The sequence below is a fragment of the Heloderma suspectum genome, chromosome 1 (assembly GCF_057233095.1).
Source record: "Heloderma suspectum isolate Gila_16-S chromosome 1, 16-S_ref, whole genome shotgun sequence".
NCBI lineage: Eukaryota > Metazoa > Chordata > Lepidosauria > Squamata > Helodermatidae > Heloderma > Heloderma suspectum.
In genome coordinates this window covers 66,911,632-66,934,669 of record NC_139458.1, presented here as the reverse complement: position 1 = coordinate 66,934,669, position 23,038 = coordinate 66,911,632, and the positions used below count along the sequence as shown (strand labels likewise).

Here is a 23,038-nt window from a genome sequence, read left to right as displayed (position 1 = left end):
CCACTGTATGAACAGAATGCTGGACTAGATGGACCCTTGGTCTGATCCAGCATAGTTCTTCTTTTGTTCTTATGTTCTCCTATGCTGCATAGCAAACCACTTTTGAAATGTAGAGGGCTCAGAAAATTAATTTGTAATTTGGCATGAGAGTCTGCTGTTCAAAGAAATATAGTCAACAAACTCCACAGGGAATGTCGAAGCACTGGGGAACATTTAAAGTAGCCCTTTGGATCCTGGCAGTAGCTTCTTGTCCTAATCTCTGTGTATCAGATGAATACATCTCTAGACATAAAACATTTGAAAACTGCCAACAGTATGAGAGCTAGTGTGGTGTAGTGATTAGCAAGTCAAACTAGGATGGAGGAGATGCAAATCCCATATTCAGCCAAGAAGCTCAATGGATATGGTAGAGCACATGCTTTGCATACAGAAGATCCCAGGTTCATTTGCTAGTATCTCCAGGTACGGCTGGGAAGGACCCTTCTCTGAAACCCTGGGGAGCCTCTGCCAGTCAGTGGAGAAAATACTGAGTGGGATGGACCAATGGTCTGACCTGGTATAAGGCAGTTTCCTATTTTTCTAACCTCTGTTTTTCTAACCTCAGCTTTTGTAATGATACAGCGTGGGAGGAGGGAGAGAGAGAAGAAACGTATGCACCACCTTAAGCTCCTAGGAGGAAAGACAGAATATAAATGAAACATATTCTCTAAGATTAGAGAAACATATTCTCCTTTAATCTTCTTTACAAGCAAAACATGTATTCCTTTCACCTTACCTCATATATGGCATCTCTAGAGATTCAAGCAATTTTGTATTTGTCTTTGAATTTATTCTAGCTTGTCTGTCATCCACCTTGAGCTGTGCTTTAAAACTAAATTCAGTATTTCAAACATAAAAATGTAAGACGAGTCATGCTGAATCAGACCAAAGACCTATCTAGTCCAGCATTCTGTTCACACAGTGCCAACCAGCTGCCTGTGGAATCTTAACAGTGCTGAGTGAAACTTTCCTATTGTTTCTCAGATCTTGGATATGTCACTTGTAATAATACACTAGCTTTTCTTGCTTTCACATTTGGGTGGCTGTTTCCGGGGGGGGGGGTTCTTCTTGACCCCACCATGGCATTTATGCTTTGAGGTCCCACAGAGTTCCATCTTATTCCCCATGCTATTTAACATCTACACAAAATCTAAAAAAAAATCTACATGTACAGTTGGGTCCCAAGCTCTATAAATACCATCAAGGAAAACATTCTTCTGGACTCTGTACTAGTTTTGAATATCTGGATGGTGTATTCTTCATTCAGAAGTACCATAAATGAACCTAGTGTTTAGTCACCAAATTACTTCTGATCACAGCTACTTTATTATCATCACCTCATGACACTGCCTCGTCACTTGTTAATATATATGTTACCTTACAAAATACCATGTGTAAAGTGCAACATCACAAGCCTGACACACACTTAGAACACAGCATTTGACATCTATACATCATCATGATGCTTCTTGGTTGATTAGAAGCACCCACAAAAATGTCTGTAAAATTCTTAAAGCACTACAGCAACAATCCTATTGAACTCAGTGTGACATACTCCCAAGTAAACATACACAAAATAAAAGTGACTGATCATCAGGAAAGAAAAAGGAAATATGGTTGGTTTTGGCCTATGATAGATTTCACTAAAACCAAGGGGTAAAGAGAAGATAGGGAGATGTGCAGTACCGCAAAAATCAGGGGACTGATGCTACACAGTAGCAGCTACTGAGAATACCTGGTGGTGGGTTCAGGATGAAAAGTTTAACAAACAAAACCACCACGGAAATGGAAGTTGCTGCATCCGCTTTATGCAGTGTGATGTGTTTGTAATGCGTTAACCCAGTTTAGGCTTTGGGAAATAAAGCACTATGCCTGGCAAATTCAGGGTGATAATTTGCCCGTGAGACACAGCACAAAAGAGGACAGTAATATTTAAGCCCTGCAGCGTTATGAGATTGAAGGCAAGGTTGAGGAGGAACAAGCAACATCGGCCATTGTGATGGATCGATTGACACGGGTTTTAATTATGGAGCAGTCTGGCCTCGGGATGGTCATACACGCTGAGACGCCTGTTTTAATTCTCTTTTGACAGCCAAGCCGCTCACTTCAGGCCCCCGCAGTTCGACGGAGCGAAGCGCCTTTTAATTAGAAAACGGCTTTATGAGTCGAGGATCCAGAGGCGGCACTCGCCTTTGGCGAACAGAGGTGTCACTACTCTGAGGTACTGGGGGACCGTGGAAGGAGGTGGTGAAAAGCGGGGTGCAGGGAGCGGTGCTCCGTGCACTCCGCGTGTCCGTCCGTCGGAGGGGCTGCGGTGCCAAGACCTGGGCAGCGCTGTATACGCGCCTGCGACCGGGGCGAGCGAGCGAGCGAGCGAGCGCGGAAGGACGAGGAGGAGGAGGAGGAGGAGGCGGGGAGAGAGAAGCGCCCGGGCCGCCCCGACGGGCCCGCCTGTCCGGATTCCCCGGTCCCGGCATGCAGCGCGGCGTAGTTTGAATGGCGCTGGCTCCGCTGAGTGGGCCGCGGCGCTAGGGCTCCGCCGTCGCCCAATCCGGCGGCTTCCATTTGAGGCCTGGCCAGCGCCGGCAGCACCAGCGGCGCTGGACCATGAGCAGCAGCAGGTGAGCGATCGCCGGGTCCTTGGGACATCCTTCCCCGGCGGCGGCTAGGCCGCTCAGTTCACACGTTCTTCCTTTCCGCCTCTGGACAGGCCGGGGGCGGATTCTAGAGAGCCTGGTAGTCGGTTGGGGGCAGGGAGAAAGTGCCCCGCCAACCCCGCTGTTCATCTTTCCTTGGTTGGGGGGGGGGGCGTCCCTGGGTGGGGAGGCCCCTCGGTGGGGAGGCCCCTCGGTTTCTGCTCCTGTTGGGAGGAGTGTTCATGGGCGGGGATGAAGTTGGCTAGTCTCTACCTGCCTGCGAGCCACCCACTATCTGGTGCTTGTTGAGAAGGCTGTACCTGTGTCGTGCGAGATCCCCCCCCCCCCCCGCCGCATGGGTATTAGCCCTAAAATGTACCTTAAAAATCGAGGCACGCCTTATTTCAAACCACCGGCGCCATTCTTTCGATTCTCTAATCCAAGAGAAGGATGTGGGATAGCTGCTTACACTTTTCTTTCATGGCCCCTGCCCATGTTCATCTACAAAAGCAACCGGACGTTGGGTGTACAGAATGTTTAAGGTTGCAACCCTATGCATACGTAGCAAGGAGAAAGTCCTATTCGATTGGATGGGATTTACTTCTGAGTAAACATGCTTATGATTGCATTAGTATGCCTTTTTCACATAGCGTGAAACACTAAACCCGGGTTCCTCTGCAGTTCTGTATTGCGTTGGGGTAATATCCCTCCTAAAGCCTGTGTGTTTTAATTACAGAATAAATAGAACGAAAACATATGTATCGTAAAAGGTAGATCTAGGTGCCTTATTTGGGGGGGGGTAATCTAAATCCTATGGTGGGACACTTTTTGGCTCTTAATTTATTGGATCGTATTATAGCTGGAGAAAGAAAAAACCTTGGCTAACTTGGGGCTATTTGAAGAAATATCTGTACAATTGAATTTTAAAGGGATGTCGCTGTTTAACAGAAGGACATGGAGGTAGTGCACAAGGTAAAGAATAGCTATTAGTGTTGCATTGTGTGAAACAGTACTAATTATGATGTGGCTTCCTCTATTATCTTTGGGAGGGAGGAGGTGTGTAGCACAAGAGGGAAGAGGAGGCTGGAGATGAAAAGTTGAAAATGCAAGTGGAGCATAGGGTTAGGGACGGTGGAGTCAGACAAGTGGGATCAGAATATCTGAAGGACCCTCATGAACCTGCCAGTCAGTTACAGTGATCATCATCAGATCATGCTCTGTTGCCAAGGGAAGTGTGGCTGGTGGTAACACCCAGTATAGCGTTCTCTGTGGCAGCACCCCAGTTGTGGAATTCTCTGCTATGGTTTTTAGATGGACAGTTCTAAAACTTCTATTCGCCAGACTTTTAATGGGTTTTAACTGTGTGATAACTTTTGCTGGCAGTTGCATTTATTTATTTTTATAGCAATTTCATTGTATCAGGATTGTGTTTTGTTGTTGTGAACCACCTTGGGGGCCCTGATGGGAGCCAAAAGGCAGTATATAAATGTTTCTATACATAAATGATTGCCCCTAAGACTTTGGCCAGTATCCAACAGGGCCATTGCATTCTTGCTGATTGTGTTCTGTGAACTCTGACTTGTCCCATTTTGGAAATCATTTGTGCTCATTTCACATTACTTTTAGAACAACTAACTCCCTGTTGTGCTAGCAGTAGCTCCTGCTGGTACACAGGCACAATGGGATACTTCCCTTAATTTGCAAGGTTGATTGAATATAAGGTGGCTAAGTATTCTGTCACAACTTCTTAAAAGGTTGGACAGTAAGTAAATAGCCTAGGGTGCTCCTTAAAGCCCCTTTCTATTAGAGGAGGACGTAAACTTGCTTCATCACAATATATGTGTGTATAAGTGTGTCTATATCTGACCACTGGACCCTTTATATCCCTGCCCGGTCACTGCAGTCATCTTATATTGCCAGCCACTGTGTTGCACCAAGTTTATATTTTATTGTCTCTTAACCAGTGTTTAATTTGTACACTGCTTAAGTATTCTTGGGATGCTGGGTGGTTTATAAATGCTTAATCTGTCTGTCTGTCTTTCTCTCTCTCTCTCTCTCTCTCTCTCATACACACACACATACTCTCTCTCTCTCTCTCTCTCTCTCTCAGATTTGTACATGCCTACAAAACAAGTCAGCCTTTGGTCATTAGCTCCAAAACTAGATAAGAAAAAAGTATTTCTACTGTCATTTTCAGAAACTGCAGGTATTGTACACTGCTTGTTATGAGATTGTGTAGACCACCTGATTTTTATCATAAAAAGCCAGCTATTTTTTTCTGACGTCCAGAATTTGCTTGCTTTAGTGGTTCTCTTGGCCTTCCTTCCTGTGTGGTTCTGTTGCATGCATCTACCAAAGGGAGATAATCTTGTCTGATCTATTTCTTGGAGGGAGCAAGGCTATGGCCGCTAGACAGCGGCTAGACGGCCATAGGATATGTTGTTTTCTGGAAACTGACCTCAGAGCCTGTGCTCCGAGGTCGGTTCCTGGAGAACCGGCCTCCCCCCACTTCCGCTCTGCTTTGGAGGCAGCGTGGAACAGCCCCATCCTCCGTACTCTCAAGAGAAGTGTGGAGCAGCTGAAAAGGGGCATGGCTGGGGGCATTCCAGGGCGGGGAGAGTGTAACTGCCTGTACGACACATCCTATGGAGGACAGACAGGGGAAGGAGGCTAAAAACATTTAGGGAGCAATCCTATCTAGATAGGTGGCTGCCTCCAAACTTGGAGGTGACCACCTATCCAAAGCAGGGCAGGAGAAGCACAAAGGGGATCGTTCCCTCTGCACTCCTCCTGCCCTGCTTTTTCGGCTAGACAGCTGATTGCAACTGACTAGCCGCAGGAGGACAGACTGGGGAAGGAGGCTGCGGTACGACACATCCTATGTATGACACATCCTATGTGGCCACCTATCTAGATAGGATTGCTCCCTAAATGTTTTAACTTTGCACATTGTATCTAGGCAGTCCTGTGGATAATTTTAGGAGTTCACCCATCATGTTGTAACTAGAAATTCCAGTAGTGGTGGTGGCAGTGGCAAATGGAGGGATGTAACTGTGATATTTTAGATTTTTAAAATTGCTATATTTACCTGTTTAGCACATCAGTAGCTCTATTTGCATGTAACACTAAACCATAGTTTAGTTCCCTCCTCCCTTCTCCTCCAGTGTGGTTGCAAGGAGGTGATTAGAAACATCCATTTCTGGTTTCAACTAAAGCAGTTTGTTATGTCTGAACCCAGACAAACTGTGGTTAGTGTTAATTGTGGTTTGTTGAAACAAGCCAGGATAATTCATCATACTTTGAAGTTGGCTAGTTTGGGCATAATAACAAACAACAATCCACATTTAGTTGAAAATGGAAGTAGATGCTTCCAGTCTACTCCTTGCAAACATGCTGGGGAATGGGAAGGAGTTCATGAGCCCAAGGCTTGTGCATATAATACTAAACTGTGGTATCATATTACTGGTGAATACTAGTCCACAGCACTATACTGGGATAAAAATGAATATGTTATTTAAGAAAAACATAACTGCTAAGACAGACATGTCAGTGTAGGCAAGGAAGAAAGTAATGCATGCTTGTAAATAGCCACTTGGCTAGGTTGTCCAATGGCAGATGAGAACTTACTCTAGTCTAGGTGATGAAACAGGAGAAAGTTTATATACTGAATTAGATATGTTATCTTTGTCTTATTTTAAATTAATATGTCACAAGCAGTGATGTGGGGTGGAAATGTTTCCATGGAAAATTTTCCAGGGCTCAATTTTTCTGTGGAAAGTGTGCCATTTCAAGAGTTAATTAGCAACAATGAAAGGATGCCAGTTGCAAGTACAAAAGTAGGCAAGCTTGGCAGTTTCAAAGTTGTAGATGAATGGTTGTCAGCATATTGTGCATAATTCTTTCAGTTGCTAAAATGTACTAGGGCGCAATCCTATGGAGATAGTCAGCTGCCTCCAAACTCAGAGGCGACCAACTATCCAATGCAGGGTGGGCAGAGCACAGAGGGGATCTCCTCCACGCTCCAGCTGCCCTGCATTTGTGGCTAGATGGCTGATTTTGGCTGTCTAGCCAGCGTGCCTCAGAGCAGTTAGGGGGGAGAGGCTGGACGGTGCATAGGAAGTGTCGTAATGGTGCTTCTGCCCTCCCCGTCTCAGGAATGCTCCCTTTTTGGCCGCTCCGCACGGCTCTTACAAGTGCGGAGCCAAGGATGAACCATGCTGCCTATGAGGTGGCAGGGGAAGGGGCGGGGAGCCAGTTTTCTGGGAACCAACCTTGGAGTGCTGGCTCCAAGCTCAGTTCCCAGAAAACGAGAAGTCCTGTGGCTGTCTAGGCACTGCCTAGCAGCCATAGAAGTGTGCTCTGAGTGTATCAACAGTATCTTTTATTTTTTTTCCCATTACATTTAAACAATGTAACAGGAGTACATGCTATTGATTAATTTTTTTTTACAAGAATTCCAATTTTAAAAAATCTGTATATTATAACATTTAAATTGCATTGAGTGTTATTTTATTGTTTTCCTGTAATATTTCAGGTCAACGGCTTTTGTATTGGGACAAAAAAAAATAACACGGGTACTTTTTTTGCTTACGAAATACAAATAAAATAAACATGCTAAATTTAATTACACTGGGGTATCAGAAATTTTTCAGATGCAACAACAAAAATTTCTGATGCAAACTACCTTATGCAGTTCAAAATGTTCTGGAAAACCCACAGCTCTAGTCACAAGTGACTAGAATAATGCGGGCAAAATATGTGTAACAATTCTTGTGGGCTTGTCATTGTACGGTCTCTGTTTAGCCTGGAGAAGATCACATGTTTGTTTGCTGTAATACCTGAAATAATATTTTTAAAGTAATGTAGTGGGCTTCGTGATTACTATAGTGGTTAGTATTGGTAGATTAGTAGAAAGCATTGGCCCAGTGCAAATGTTAAGCATTCCATCACCTAACCATGGTGCCTTGTGGGCTTCCCCCTCCCTTTCAGTTTTGGAACTACCTATCGTTAATGGGAAGCCACAGTTAGAACCCATGGTTAAAGGGGTGTTTGCAAACTATTGTTTGGTACCAACTTTGGCTGTGCGTGGAGTGCTAACCGTTGTTAGCTCTGAAAGTGAAAGTGGGGAGTACATGAGGAGGGGGAGCAGGTGAGCCTACAGATCCCTCCCAGTTGCCTAGCCATTGTTAAGCAACTAGGTAGCAATATGACTGCACCAAGCCATTCTGGAAGAACAGCATATCACTATAGTTATAATTTTCAGTATACATGACAAACTGGGATTGTTCTTCTAGGAACTGCAATCTGGAAGCCACTTAGGCATGTCACTGAAGTGCAATTTTTCAGCAGTAAGTGGTTTCAGAATTCCATTCCAGAGAACCAATTTAATATGTTCAGTTGTTACAAGGCTGATTGGTTATAGATTACTCATGTAATAACTGATTTCACTTGAGCTATATAGCTTGGTTAGATAACTTTTAATTTGCTAATTAAGATGACTGGGATTTTTGTTCTGGAAATGACACATGCTCAGAGATGAGTAGCTCTGAGTCTATCTGTGGTGGCAGTCCTTTACACACTTACCTGGGAGTAAGGGTCATTGAGCTCAATGGGATTTACTTTTTAATATATATGCATAGGATTGCACTGTTAATGCATCTTTGTAAAGTCTTCAGGCCCTTGGCTCTTCAACTGAAAAAACACCAACCACTCCATGTGTGTGACTACAGTTTCATCAAAATATAGGCCTGATCTACATTTTCTACTGTAGATGTGATATAATTACTGGAAGGCAACTTAATATTGAAGTGAGAAAATTTAATCATGGGCATGTGCTTTAAAAAATTGCAAATAAAATACTGCCTGGGCTAGAAACTTTATCCATGATATACTAGAGTTAGGATTCCTTTTACATGTAAAGAGTTTAAATTGTGGGGGGACATTCCAGACCTCAGATGTACAACCTAAAAAGGACATCTCTACATTACTACTATGGCTGTGCACCACTTCGGCCCAAACCCCGAGTCGAAGCAGGCTGCTTCGGGTCACTTTGTGCCCCTTCCGAGGTGAAGCGGAGGGGGTACAAAGCGACCCAGAGTGGGTTGGGGGCTCACCGAAGCACTCAGTGCTCTTCGAAGCTTTGGCCCCCGGCCCAGCCCCCCTCCCAGTGCCTCCAGGGCCTTACCTGAGCCACCTTCTCCACTGCCTTCTCTGCTGCCGCCGCCGCACCGCCTCCACTGTCTTCGCCACCGCTGCTGCTGCTGTCTTCGCCGCCGCCATCTCCTGAGGCCTGGACACACAGCGACTCTTCTCCTTCCAGGGAGTCGCCATTTTTAAAATGGCAACCTCCTGGAAGAAGAGTTGCCACGCGTCTAGGCCTTGGGAGATGGCGGCGGCAGCAGAGAAGGCGGCGGTGGTGCAGCAGTGGAGGTGGCAGCAAGGAGAAGGTGACTCAGGTAAGGACCTGGAGGCACTGGGGGGGGGCTGGGCCGGGGGCCGAAGCTCCAAAGTGCACCAAGCACTTCGGTGAGCCCCCAACCCGCATGGGGTCTCTTCGTGCCCCATCTGCTTCACCTCAGAAGGGGCACAAAGTGACCCGAATCAGCCCACTTTGACTCGGGGTTCGGGCCTCGGGCTGAAGCAGTGCACAGCCCTACTAATTACTACTACTTCATAATTCTGCCACCTCGTTGCGCTGTATGTGTAGGCCTGGTCTTAGGCACAAATAACCATAACTGGATTGGGGACTTGGACTAGTAATTGCTGATCAGCTACAGTGTGTAGATTTATTGGGAAATTGAGAGCATGTACTCTAATGTTTCTGATATTCTAATATTTGTATTGATGTCTTGAGTTTACTTTATAAAGACATGTGGAGTATAAGGTTTTTAATAAATAAAACTTAAGCTTCTCTGGGCTATATCAAACAATACTTTCCCCTGATTTACCTATCTTCATGGAAGGCACCTATCCCACCTCTGACATCCACATGTGTCCATAACATTTCAATATAACCTATGTGCATACATTCAAAAGTGCATAAGCCAAAATAGCGACCGTTGGTTTCCTCAGTAAAATCCTGGTAATGAGCCATGCAATTTTTCCATTGGACCCTATGCTCATAGGCCATATTTGAATGTACTATATTTCAGTCTGTGCGGATGTGCTGGACTGTCAAAGGCAACCAGGAATGCTCCCACCCCAATGCCTATGGGCCAAATCGGGGTGAAGCATTGTTAAATCCAGCCCCTTGTTGGATAGAAAGATGGGATAAGAATTTTAAACCCATGTAATTCTAAACAAATGTAGAACTTCAGACATCCTTATTGGACTTTATCACAGATGGGGAAACATTTTTAACAGTTATAATATTCTCAAGGCTTAGAATTGTAAACTACTTACACTGACAGAGTTTTGTAGACATCCATGTGTATGTAGTATGCACCCTCTAGATCGTGTCTAATATTCTAATAAATGTTTTTGTTAAATTCATTAAATGATTTAACATTGACAGATAATGTTAAGAATGTAAATTAACTTTTCCTCTGTCTTGAAAATCAGGGATTTCGGTGATTATGGCATCTGAAGCCCAAAATGTTAGAAAACGGAACCTATTGTATATTGAGGGTCGTACTGTTGATCTCCCTAGAAAAAGGAGCTCTCGTTCCATTAATGAGAACATGAAGGAGGTATGTTTTTTCCATTGCTTTTAGATGTTTATCTTGCATTAGATCACCAATGTTATCAGTTCAGAAAAAGTTGCATATCTAGTGCTACTGTTTCATCAGTGTATGTTGTGAGTGACCTGCCATTTGGAGGTGTAAAGGATCTCCTATTTCCCCTATTAAAATCAACATGCGTTTTAGGTGCCTATTATCACCTCTTCATTTATTAACAGCTTTCATGAGATACCTTAGTATTTCCAAAAACTGAGCACATGATAGTAGGTTTTTTTTTAAAAGGGAAGAAGTTGTAACTTAGCTTTGTGTTAACCTTCAAGGACTGAGTAGAAGAGCCTGCCTTGGGGTTAGTGGGGACTGGAGATCATGATTTCTTTGAGACTTCTGGCATTATTGTGTGAAACAATGGCTAGCAAGCAGTGCTACAGTCTAGTATGCCCTTCCAGCAGTTTACCAAGGAGGTTATTTTATTGTTTATATCTTGGCTCTCTTCCTTTTTACATAAAGATTAGTTTCAAGCATTTATTGTAAGTCCGTAATTCAGTGCCAAACTCATCAAAGCTGGATCTTTCAGAGATGACTGGAAAGCAGCCTTTTACTTTCTGGCTTGGATCCTGAGTTGCCCTTTCATGTACGGAAGTTTGACTCTGATCCAGCAGAGACTCCTGCTAGTGGAAAGGGGAGAGGAGATGACAATCACCAATTTCCCCTTTCTCCCAAACTGCCTTGCATACTCCTCCAGGGGGTCCTCTAACCCTCCAGAACAAATTTTTGGAGGGGAAAGGGGAATTGGCAAAAATCTCCTTCCCCTTCCTCTTCCACCAGTGGGTTATCCCGTTAGCAGAGTTCTGCTCACAGAAGATTAGGATCGAAGCCTCTAAAACATGAAGCAAAGTTATTATTGGCAGGACACGGGGGAAGAATTGTCCAAATTGCCTGAGGGGAGTTGATACTAACTTAATTAAATCTCTGTCCTCAATGTCGCAGTATCTTCAAGCAAACATTCTAAAATTGTAAGAATATGGTACAAAACATGTAATGTAAAATAATTTATTTTATCAATACATAATTAAGGGGGGATGGTTGGTAGCTTTTATAAACAGTGGCTTATAAATCATGCTATGGTTCTTGTGATTCACCAGCTGAAGCTTTTGAACTGATTGAGATGACGGGATTATAATGAGTACATTACATGAGTAATGATTGGCCATCTAGACAGGCAAATGTACCAAGATGAGGGTCTTTGGCTAGGTGAGGGTCTGTGACTCAGTGGTATTGCTCATGCGTTCCATGTGGAAGGTCCCATGTTCAATTCATGGCTTCTCCAGGTAGAGCTAAGAAGAATCCTGCCTGAAACTGTGGAGAACTGCTGCCAGTCAGTATCAGCAATACTGGGCTAGATGGACCAATGCTCTGACTTAGTATAAGGCAGCTTCCTATGTTCCTAGAAGGTCAGTGTGTTTGACTCTGGTAACATGTGTTATTTTATGGAGGATGCTGTGGTGCGGTCGTAGAGCACATGCTTTGCATGCAGAAGGCCCCAGGTTGAATCTCTGGCATCTCCAGGTAGGACAGGAAAATCTTCTGGAAATCTTCCTGGATGCTATTGTTACTACTTCCTGTTAATAGGATATCTGGGATTTTTTGTATTCCAACACAAAAGAGAAGGGAAACTGGAGAACAGTTTAAAACATCCTCCAGTGTTTGCATTATGGTGTACCAGTTGCCATATCATAAAACCTTTAATCTACTTTGTACCTATCCCAACAATGGGGGGAAATATTCTCACTAATCTGAATCTTCCTAGTAAGTCATAATACAATGTGAGATGCTTCAATTCATGAAGCATGATTATGGTCTATGCATTCAATTGAAGAAGAAAGTTTTTCACTTCAGGGGTTGAAATGTGAAAAGCACAAAGGAGAGCCTAAATAAATGAGATGCACAGAACCCCAAAGACCAGAGATGGAAGAAGGCAACTCTTGACTTTTGGGTAATAGATTCGAAATGTTTGACAGCAGCAGTGCTGTTCAAAAATGAGAAATTGGCTTTCCCCAACACCATACGTCCACTACACACAAAGATTGCAAATATAAATTGGCACATTTATGATACCGAAGGTGGCAACAGAAATATTGTTTGTATTCATACCTGGGCCTTTTTATTTTTTAAAAGTTATTAGTGCACTTAGTTGTCATGTGCGGAATCCAGATGGTAAGTCAGAACAACAGATGTTAAAATAGTCAAGAGCTGACCCATCTAGTATCTAATATTTCAGTATATAGTAGCTAACTTGAAGAAATCAACCACATGATTATCCCTCCCCCACCTTCTCTCTCTCTCTCTCTCTAAGCAGTTGGCAAATAGCAGTCTCCATGTTAGGAGAATGAAGTTTAGTTTTTTTCCCTTTCATTAGTCAAGAAGAATGATATTATAGCACAGGTTTAGTACAAAGTTTTCTCCTATCTCTGATGTCATAATCCCACCTCTCGCCATGGATGTCACAATATCTTGTCCTTCAGCTAGATGATCAGAGCAGTCCTTGGTGGTTTGCTCCTCTACAGCAAAAATAAATGGATTTTCTCCAGGTACCAATTGTGTGCAGTAATTGAAACAAGGTGAAAATACATTTTTAAAACCTAGAAAGTTAAGGAGTTACTAGTCGTTTTGTTTTGGGGGGGTTTCATTCTCAATAACATTTATGCTGTCTATTTCTAGGGTAAGAAATCTGCAAAACATTTGGCTTCTTGCATAAGCAGGTAAGAGCTTATTATAATTTTTTTTATATTTACAGTTCACACTCTAGGAGAGATGTTTACTTTCCAATTTAAATGATCAGAGAAGGCTGTTGAAAGACAGCATCATTTGGTCTTGTTTCTTAGAACTAAGTTTTAACGCATCATTAGTATGCTAACAAATGAGGCGATGGAGTGTTTCATCTCCACCCCACCCTCTGGTGCCCATCTCTGCTCAGGAAAACGATACATTAAAGATAGTTACCTCAGTGTTTCAGAGATGTCTGGTAAACTTGTGACCTACCATGCTGAATGCAGCCCACCAAACACATACTGCGATTTGTCAGGTGTTTGATAAACACCCTTCCTCTGCACTTGTTTTTGCTGCTTGCCTCACAAAAGAAAGAGATCTGAAGTATACACCCCCCCCCCAGCCACTAAATGACAGGTGAGCTACATCCAGTTTAGTAGGTCACAAGTTGTACAGACCTGTTTGAGCAATATGCCTTGCAGATGTTCATTGAGTGAGGGTGGTTGTGATATCAGAATACCGTGGTCATGATTGATTGTGCATCAGTTTCCATTTTTCCTCAACTCTGTGTGTACTGGGAGAGCTTGGAGATGTATGGGTGTAAAGGTGTCCAGTAGCCTAGAGAACAGTGGCTCAAATGGGTCCAGATCTTGCCACTCCTAACAAGTTGATTGATGGAAGTGTTTCTCATGTAAGTCTAAGGGCAGACTTGAATTATGCCAGGACAGTCTTCGTTATGTGAAAGTGTTCTAAAGTAAATGGCAATCTTATTGCAAAAAGTTGTAAAACATTGCATATATATGCTTTATACATGTTATATGCGGAGATACCATGATATATGTTAACTGTCTTGTTGCAGAACAACAGTTGGACAAACTGTGACCAGCCCCCATCCTCTGTTCAAAGTAGTATATTGCAGAAGAAAAGTTCACTATTATTCTCCAAAGCCTTGTTTCAGAAAGAAACAGCTCCCTAAAGTCAGGGGCTGTGACATGGCAAATAAGGAAAATGAACTGGCATGTGCGGGTAATCTGCCAGCAAAATTGCCTGCTGATGGTCGTACATTCTTACTGAACTCCAATGATTCTAGCCGCTCACAAACAGAGAGCCCTTCATCAAAATACAGTGGGTTTTTTTCGGAGGTAAGTTAAACGTTAATACTTTGTTTAAAAACAACTAATGAAACACAATGTCAAACCTGATAGTAAGCTCCCTAGCAAACTCTTGTTTCAATGTTGCCTGCCTTTCTCAGATTTAAACTCTCTGAGGCAGAGCACTGGATGTCTTGAGTCCTGTTTATCCCAAATAGACTGCTACACATCCATTTCAAATTAGTTTTGGTTCTCTGTGGTTCTTTTTGTGATTCCCCATAACTTCAAAAATAACAATACTTACATGACAAGAAATAATGACATGAGAGCTAGCCCTTGAATCAACTTTACCTGACTGCTGGCAGTCCTATCAAAGTTTAATTGTGGATGTGGTGATAAACCTTGTTCTGTTTCAGTTTTAAGAAAAAGAAGCAAAGATACTCTGTATATTTCATATAAATTCTATTGTATTGGCAGCTCATGCACTTTTCTGGAAAGGACCACCACTTCACTCATTAGTTTCATTCATTAGTTTATGTCTATGCCACTTTTTCACAAGAGTGTGTCTATAGGGGCTTACAACATATCAAATGAATACCAACAGCAGTAAATATAATAGCTCAAGGTAGCAGCTTTTGATCAGGCCTCTGGGGCAGAGGGGTGGGACTGGGCAACTGACAATGTGCAGCCCTTTGATGTTAGTCTCTCTTCACACACTCTGTCTCTTTGTGGGGGAAGCACGTTTGTCTCTCAGCACCTCCAATGGGTGGCTTCATACCACTTGAGTGTACATGCTGAACCTCTGTTGGGTTCAGTGCTATTTTTAATAATATTTTTTCAGTAATCATTACATTTTTATTGTATTTTTATTGTTTTATTATTTTAATTGTTTCTGTAAGCCGCCTTGGGTGCCATTTCTTAGCAGAAAGGCGGGATATAAATAAAATAAAGAAATGGTCCATTCCAGCAAAGCACTACTAAAGAGTGATTTGGGTTTTTTTTTTCAATTTATAAAGTGTTTTTCTTCAAAACACCTGACGTGGTGATGGATTTTCAGTCATTCTACTGACTCTTAACAGGGACATCATTTAATTACTAGAACCTACCCCCAGCCCCCATATTTAATATTTTATCACTAAAGGAGATACCTGTTTCAAAAGGTAAGCTTTTATTCTAAGCGAGTTATAATTTTCCTGTTTCCAGTATTTCTTAATGAAAATTCTTAAACTACTCATTGGGGAGGAGGAGAAAGCCTGACTGTGAGAGAGGTCAGATTGTTCCAGCTTCTGGACCAAAGTGGAGAATGGCTGTCTCCCAGGATACAGGCATTTGGTCATCTCTGGTCTAGTGTACTAGGCATCTCACCAGAACTCCTGCCATAACTTAAAATTGTCTGTGGGTGGAAACACAAGAACCACAGTGCTCTTCTGGGTTTTCCTCAGCTGGAGAAATGCATCAGCATGCTGCAACTGCACTCTGTCTTCCCTATCTCTGTAGAAAAACAAAATGTGCATGTTGCTGTTGCTCTAGTGGGGAAATGTAACAGTATACTATGGTTGTACTTTCTCTTTCTGGAGGGGAGAAGGTGAATGGGGCAAGGTTGGGCAGTCACTCCTTGTATTATTTGTAGGGATAGTGCATCAAACTTGGACCTAGGGCATGCTTTATAAAATATTAACTACCAATCATAATTGTTTCAGAATCTAAGCATTTTTATTATCCAATAACCTCTAAGGAACTGTATATGGTAGCATTAATGAGACCCAACAGAATAGGAAAAGTATAGAATGGCAGTTGTGAGCAATTAATGGTTAAATCTTTCCCATGTCCCTAGGTTTCTGAAGATCATGACACAATGGCACAAGTTCTCTTCAGTAGAAACCTCCGGCTGAATGTAGCTTTAACGTTCTGGAGAAGAAGGAGTATAAGTGAGCTCGTAGCCTATTTAATGAGGTAAATATGGAAAAAGTTTATCCAGCCCACCACAGTCCCAGCACTTGTATGTGAAGGATTCCCTTTCCCCCCACAGAGAGCGGGGTGGATGTGGGAGACATGTACACACCTTCCATTCACCTTAATGATCCCAGTGCTGCTTTTAGAAGTGCCCAAAGACAAGGTATGAGGGACAGCAGGACTCTATAGCATGTGGGAATCCTCCGCAAATGCTTTGCCTGTGGTTGTCTGAACTGTGTCCTGAAAATGTGATGTTTGTGTGTTTTTTTAAAAGCAATTCCTAGTCTACTGTACTTAAATGCTTGTGCTCACTCCTGAAATACTGAGCTTAAAAGTCTCAAGTGTAGGAGAATTACACAAAGCCATGTTTAATGGTGTATTTTTCGTTGATGTTTATAGGATACAAGATCTTGGTGTAGTGGTAGACTGCCTTCCTGTCCTTACCAGCAGGTAAAAAAAGTTCTAAGGGAGGGAGTTTATGGAGTTTATATTCAAAAAGTATATGTTTATGTATACTGACACTACCTTGTTTCAGCTTACAGGAAGAAAAAACATATATTTCTGTTGGCTGCTGTGTAGACCTTCTCCCATTAGTAAAATTAATTCTCAAAAGCAAATTTGAAGAGTAAGTTTTAAAATGCAGTTATTTTATGAATAGTTAGATGATAAAATAGATGTTAATCTTTCTCCACTGGCTGTTGCAATTTATTAACTCTGATATATTCATAGAATTACATGGCTAGATTAGTCTTCCTGATCATGTAGTCTGCTTCCTTGTGCTAACTCTCTCTCTCTCTCTCTCTCTCTCTCTCTCTCAACTTTCCTCATCTTGATCACATACTTTCTGCTTGTAACCTGCAAAAAATAGCCATGTTGGATGTTCCCACCCCAATTCAAAGAGTAGCTTAACGAAGCCATCTAAATAGGTTCAGTTGCTTAATCCAGTTCAAGTAAAAAGATACCCAGAAAATTAAACCCTTGGGTTTCGAGACAGAGTGATCTGGAAGAAAATTTCTTTCCGTCACAAATTCAGTGATAGTAGACTGTGCATCTGAAGAAAAACACTTCCACTTTGCCTCCAGAAGAAAATGTCCTTGACCCTGTAGTAAATGTAGTGGGAAGATCCTTCGCTACTAGCTCTCCCCATGCCAGTTTTCTTCTGTTTCTCTGAAGCAACATTTTGCCAATGAATTGTCTGAGCAGATTTCTTCTTGGGCTTGAATTCCCCTTCAGCATCTTTTGTAACTAATTTTTTTTTTGTTTCAGATATGTGATTGTTGGTTTAAATTGGCTCCAGGCTGTGATTAAGAGATGGTGGTCAGAGCTCTCTGCCCATACAGAAAAGATAGAGGATGGGTAAGCTTATTACAGCAGTGTTGCACTTCCTGACTGTCAAGATCTAGAGACTGCCTGAAACATTTTTTGCATGTTTTCTAATCATTAGAAATCATAGATGCACCTCTGATTCCAGGAAAGAACTAGATTTTCTAGGCAAACTGCTTGGAGCAGCTCTAAAATCAATCAAGTTAAACAATATAATTTTAAAGAGAACATTCTGTCTTGCAACGTTTTTAACTAGTTTTTAACTGTAATCCACCCAGAGAACATTAGTTATTGGGTGGATTAGAAATGTAATACATACATACATACATACATACATACCATACTTTCTCTCATTAAATTTATGATCAGATGAAGGGCATGTAGTATTGAGGCCAAAATACAAAGGTTTTCCTGGAACATGAAGCAGCAAATAGTACTCCAAAGTAACAATAAAGTTGAGACCTGATGTAGTTCCAGCCCGTCCACCATTTATGTGTATTGTGACCTCCTCAAAGTACAGATGAAGGTTTTTTCCACTGTTTTTTGTCAAGAAAATAATGTACTTCTAGATTAGCTTTTTTTTTCTCTAAAGCCTGTTTGAGCCCTTCACAATCTGTGTCTGAAATCCTGCTAAGACAGCTACCGCAGTACACTTCTAACTGCTGTATAATTCCATACCTATGCCTTTCTTTCATAGTAATATTCAGATTTTAAAGGAACAATTATGTGGATTGTGGAAACAAGAAAATCATCTTACATTGGTTCCAGGATATACGGGTAATATAGCAAAGGTAATAATTAGACTTATAAATCTAGCTTCACAGTGTTAAATGTATATAAACTGACTTAGAGTTAAATTGTAGTGAGTTGCTTTATTTCTTTGTGGTGTGTTAATTGGAAATCTGAACTGGGTCTCCATACATCAGCTCATTATTTTGCCTGATGTACTGATATGGCCATGGACCTACAAATTTTGCATTAGCCTACCTTATCTATCAACTTCTACACCTTCCCCTTCTTTTCCTTATTAAGGTGAATAAAGAAAGTTGGGTTGAATAAGCCTGGCTTATTGCTCTATTGTGTATCTGCTCTTGAGTCTCTGCTTGGTATCCATTTCTCACCTCTTGGTTCTTTTGCCCGATCATCCGCCTGACCCTTGCTTTTCTTACTGTGCCTTCCTTAGTCAAAGGGAAAAAAATCCTAGGAAGCAACAGATGAAAATTTAAAATAGAGGGGAGGGTGTAAGCCTTATTGTTAAAATTAGGTTGTAGATAAGAAGGCATAATCCTAATAATACTTAACATTTATAGAGCAACTTATTATTCAAAGGGCTTCACTTTATCTTGTTGCAAACCTTGCAATAACCCTGTAAGAGAGATTAAAAGTATTGTACCTATATTGTAGATAAGAGGCTGAGAGGCAGAGACAGAGAAGTTTACTTAAGCAACCTGCTGAGTTCATGGCAGAGGTGAGATTCAAACCAGAGACTACCTGATTCTCCCTCAGCCTCTTAGGCGTTTTGCTACACCAGCTCTCATGGAGAAGCATGCATGGTTGAGGAGAGAATCATGCCCTTGCACAGACATGACTGGATCTTCCTCTGTTTGTATCATCTTCTTCCTCGTTGCTTCCTGAAATGGCTATGGGCAAGAGGGTGGGGAATGAAAGAACACAAGATGCGCCTTCCATTTTACTATTTCTTGATAGCTCTCAGTTGAGGTCTTGGTGCTATCTAGAAAGGCTAATAGACATGTACAGAAGAGGGGGAAATTTCCCTGTATGCATGCTTAGCATAGTGTCTGTTGCTGAAAGAAGAGGGTGTGTGCATATAGAGGAACTGTACCTAGAGATCCAGCATTTCAAAATGAAGCAACAATTCCAGTGTAACACTTCAAATGCTTGATGTAATTATTTTGTAGGTACTTACAATGGGGTGGGGACTATCTTATCCATTTGGATTTCTAGGAAGGAATATTTATGAGCAAGGTAAGAGATGCATGCAGGAAGGAGTTCACTAAATCATCCTAGAAATGTCCAGGTGGATGATCAATCTTGAAAAATGGTATTCCTGTCTGGAAATAAATGCTACTTGGAAAATGCCCTTAAATGGCTGCACAATGATTGCATCAGTTCAAAGAAGCAGTGGTAGCCTCCCCTTGGATTTCCAGTCCTACTGTGTGCTATGAATTGCTTTTTGAATTAATGTCTTTTTTTCTTTCTGCTTTTTTTAGGATGTGGATGCTTATTTATTACAACTGCATTGACGTTCCTTGAAGACAGTGTCTGCGTGCGTGTGCACACATGCTAGTGTGCGTTGGCTAAGAAAACCTTTCAAGTAACACTGAACTATAATTTCTAAAAGGACTTTTCTTCTGAGAACTGTCTTTGACAGAAGAGGACTAGACCGTTAGACTGTTTAATGCAACCACTAAAAATCCATCTGCTTCACATTGAAGTGGAAAAAATTCTAATAGGAGCAACTTTTACTTCAGTGAGGTGAAAGAGCACTATGAAAACTGTATGTATGCCTTTGCTGCATTTGGGGATTTGTTCAGTTACCTGGTGAAGTCATGAAAGTGTTTCTACTACATAATTGTGTAAAACAGCAAAACTTAATTGTGAAGACAGAATTGCAGAACTAGTTACTAGGAACCACGAGAGACCAGTTGCCATAAATATTTTTTAAACTTTGTTTTTCATATGAACTGTAAAAATGTGTATATTTTCAAGATATGTTAAAATTTTGCGGTTTTGCTGTATTGAAATTCTGAAATGTGTGTCTGCTATATTAATCAAGATATTAAAGACTGTTTTTGTTGCACTACTGAGAAACTGTATATAGCAAGAGGCCTTAACTACTTGTATTGCAAATAGCCAATATGTTAAGATACCATATAGCCAATATATTAAGATACTATATAGAGGGATGGAAACTACTAAACAAATATCAGGGTGTTTACACTAAATGTGTACAAATCATTTTGAAACATTTTGCACACTTAAATATATTTAAGTGGATATTTCCACTGACTGACTACTTAAATAATTGTATGATCTAATTGAAAGAGTACTAAAATTTAGGCATGGAGGAAAGTTGACTGCAAATATCAGCAGAATAGTTAATCTGTACACCTAGCATTTTTAATACATAATTTTTCTAATATATTCTGAATTGTTTAAATTACACAGATTTGAGTAAACATACTAAATGTTACTACTGTTTTAATTAAGTTCAGATTAATACCTGGGTATCTCACCCCACTCAGAACCTCTTCTGCTGTACTTCAGATATTTATAACTCCCGCCCCTAGAAATGTTTACAGGCGGGGTAGGCCTGCGCTTTTCAGATTAACAACGCATCTGCTACCTCCTCTAACAAACGTTGCCGCAGCTCTTGCAAATGTAGTTGCCATCTCGCCATATTCCTAACTTAACATTTAAACTTAACTGGAACATGAATGCAATACATCCAGTGCAAAAGTTTACAGCTGTACTTTGTTTTACTAATTTGTGATATTTTAGTTCAACCTGCTGTGACTTACCAGCTGTATTAAAAAGAAAAACAGAGCTTGATGGGTTTGTGGGATGGCACCTGTGTTTTATGTAACTAGTAAATATGTTTGTCCAAATAAAATTCTATGAAGTGCCAGCTGTGCACAAAAACAAACTGAAATGTATTTTTGCAGCATATCAAGCAAGTTGATAATTCACTGTACTTTTGATACTTAAATATGTCTCAGGATTGTACTTCAGCTGCTTCTGCATACAACAGCAGCCTGTTAGGGTTACTTTCATGTGTGATTCTGTGAAAACATGATCTTGATGTAGTACAAGCTTGGTCAAAAGCAAGAAGCAATATCTCTACATTGACTTACTATGAAGGCACTTCCCCCAAGTTTCAACAAGCTTCTGTAAATTAAGAGAATTGTCAAAACCAAAACGAAAGCCTAGTTTTTTGTTTTGGTTTACAAAACCTTGTAGCTGTGGGAAGAGTGTGCAGAGTCGATGCAGATTGATCCTAGGTCTTGTTGCCGCTGTTTAGTTTTTTTTTAAAATCACCCCATTCTTCACCTGAAAAAGGCTCCCTGAGCAGCTTTGGGACCAGGTATATGAGAGTTGATAGCGTCCTGGAATAATAGGAAGCAAAGAGAAGCTCGTTTAAAATCTCAATTGCTCGATACTACAACAGTACCTCAGCAGTCTGATCAGGCTAACTTCAGCCTGCCAGCAACACCATAGTACTAATGCACACACAATAATCACCTTGTTAGGCATTTTCTGTTCTAGTCATGGACAGAAGACTGTAAAGAATACAAGTGGCAGTGCACAAAACAAGGGCTTGACTAGATTCTAGTTTTAAGTACTTTCAGAAGGGGATACCTATGCAGTGGTCCAGGTAATATTTTGTGAGTTACAGTGCATCTAGCTCCTGTTGTTTATTCGCTCATTCGCTTCAGACTCTTCGTAACTTCATGGACCAGCCTACGCCAGAGCTTCCTGTTGGCCGTCATCACCCCCAGCTCTCCCAAGGTCGAGTCCATCACCTCCAGAATATCATCCATCCATCTTGCCCTTGGTCGGCCCCTCTTCCTTTTGCCTTCCACTTTCCCTAGCATCAGCATCTTCTCCAGAGTATCCTGTCTTCTCATGATGTGGCCAAAGTACTTCAGCTTTGCCTTTAATATCATTCCCTCAAGTGAGCAGTCTGGCTTTATTTCCTGGAGGTTGGACTGGTTTGATCTTCTTGCAGTCCAAGGCACTCTCAGAATTTTCCTCCAGCACCACAGTTCAAAAGCATCTACCTTCGCTCAGCCTTCCTTATGGTCCACCTCTCGCAGCCATAGGTTACTACGGGGAATACCACTGCTTTAACTATGTGGACCTTTGTTGTCAGTGTGATGTCTCTGCTCTTCACTATTTTATCAAGATTTGTCATTGCTGTCCTCCCAAGAAGTAAGTCTTCTGATTTCCTGGCTGCAGTCAGCGTCTGCAGTAATCTTTGCGCCTAGAAATACAAAGACTGTCACTGCCTCCACGTTTTCTCCCTCTATTTGCCAGTTATCAGTCAGGCTGGTTGCCATAATCTTGGTTTTTTTGAGGTTTAACTGCAACCCAGCTTTTGCACTTTCTTCTTTCACCTTCGTCATAAGGTTCCTCAGCTCCTCCTCGCTTTCAGCATTCAAAGTGGTATCATCTGCATATCTGAGATTGTTAATGTTTCTTCCAGCAATTTTAACTCCAGCCTTGGCTTCATCAAGCCCAGCACATCACATGATGTGTTCTGCATACAGGTTGAATAGGTAGGGTGAGAGTATACAACCCTGCCATGCTCCTCTCCCAATCTTAAACCAGTCCGTTGTTCCATGGTCTGTTCTTACCGTTGCTACTTGGTCATTATACAGATTCCTCAGGAGGCAGACAAGATGACTTGGTATCCCCATACCACCAAGACCTTGCGACAGTTTGTTATGATCCACACAGTCAAAGGCTTTAGAATAGTCAATAAAACAGAAATAGATGTTTTTCTGAAACTCTCTGGCTTTCTCTATTA

General features: G+C 41.7%; 1 protein-coding gene across 3 annotated transcripts; it reads left to right on the top strand.

Annotated features, from left to right (window-relative positions):
• The first annotated feature begins 2,526 nt into the window (after nt 1–2,526).
• KATNBL1 (katanin regulatory subunit B1 like 1) lies at nt 2,527–21,154 on the top strand. 3 transcript variants are annotated; one of them, XM_084844940.1, is made up of 10 exons: nt 2,527–2,660; nt 10,236–10,363; nt 13,073–13,113; nt 13,980–14,262; nt 16,046–16,164; nt 16,564–16,614; nt 16,700–16,789; nt 17,431–17,520; nt 18,185–18,278; nt 19,719–21,154. In XM_084844940.1, exons 2-10 carry the CDS (start codon nt 10,250–10,252, stop codon nt 19,749–19,751), a joined length of 915 nt encoding a protein of 304 aa, XP_084701066.1. In that variant the 5' UTR covers nt 2,527–2,660; nt 10,236–10,249; the 3' UTR covers nt 19,752–21,154. The 3 variants fall into 3 exon arrangements, 2 of the variants coding, with proteins under 2 accessions (XP_084701066.1, XP_084701058.1); XR_014789278.1 differs by lacking the exon at nt 2,527–2,660 and adding an exon at nt 4,605–4,881 and having other exon boundaries at nt 16,707–16,789; XM_084844932.1 differs by lacking the exon at nt 2,527–2,660 and adding an exon at nt 4,605–4,881.
• Nucleotides 21,155–23,038: the final 1,884 nt, after the last annotated feature.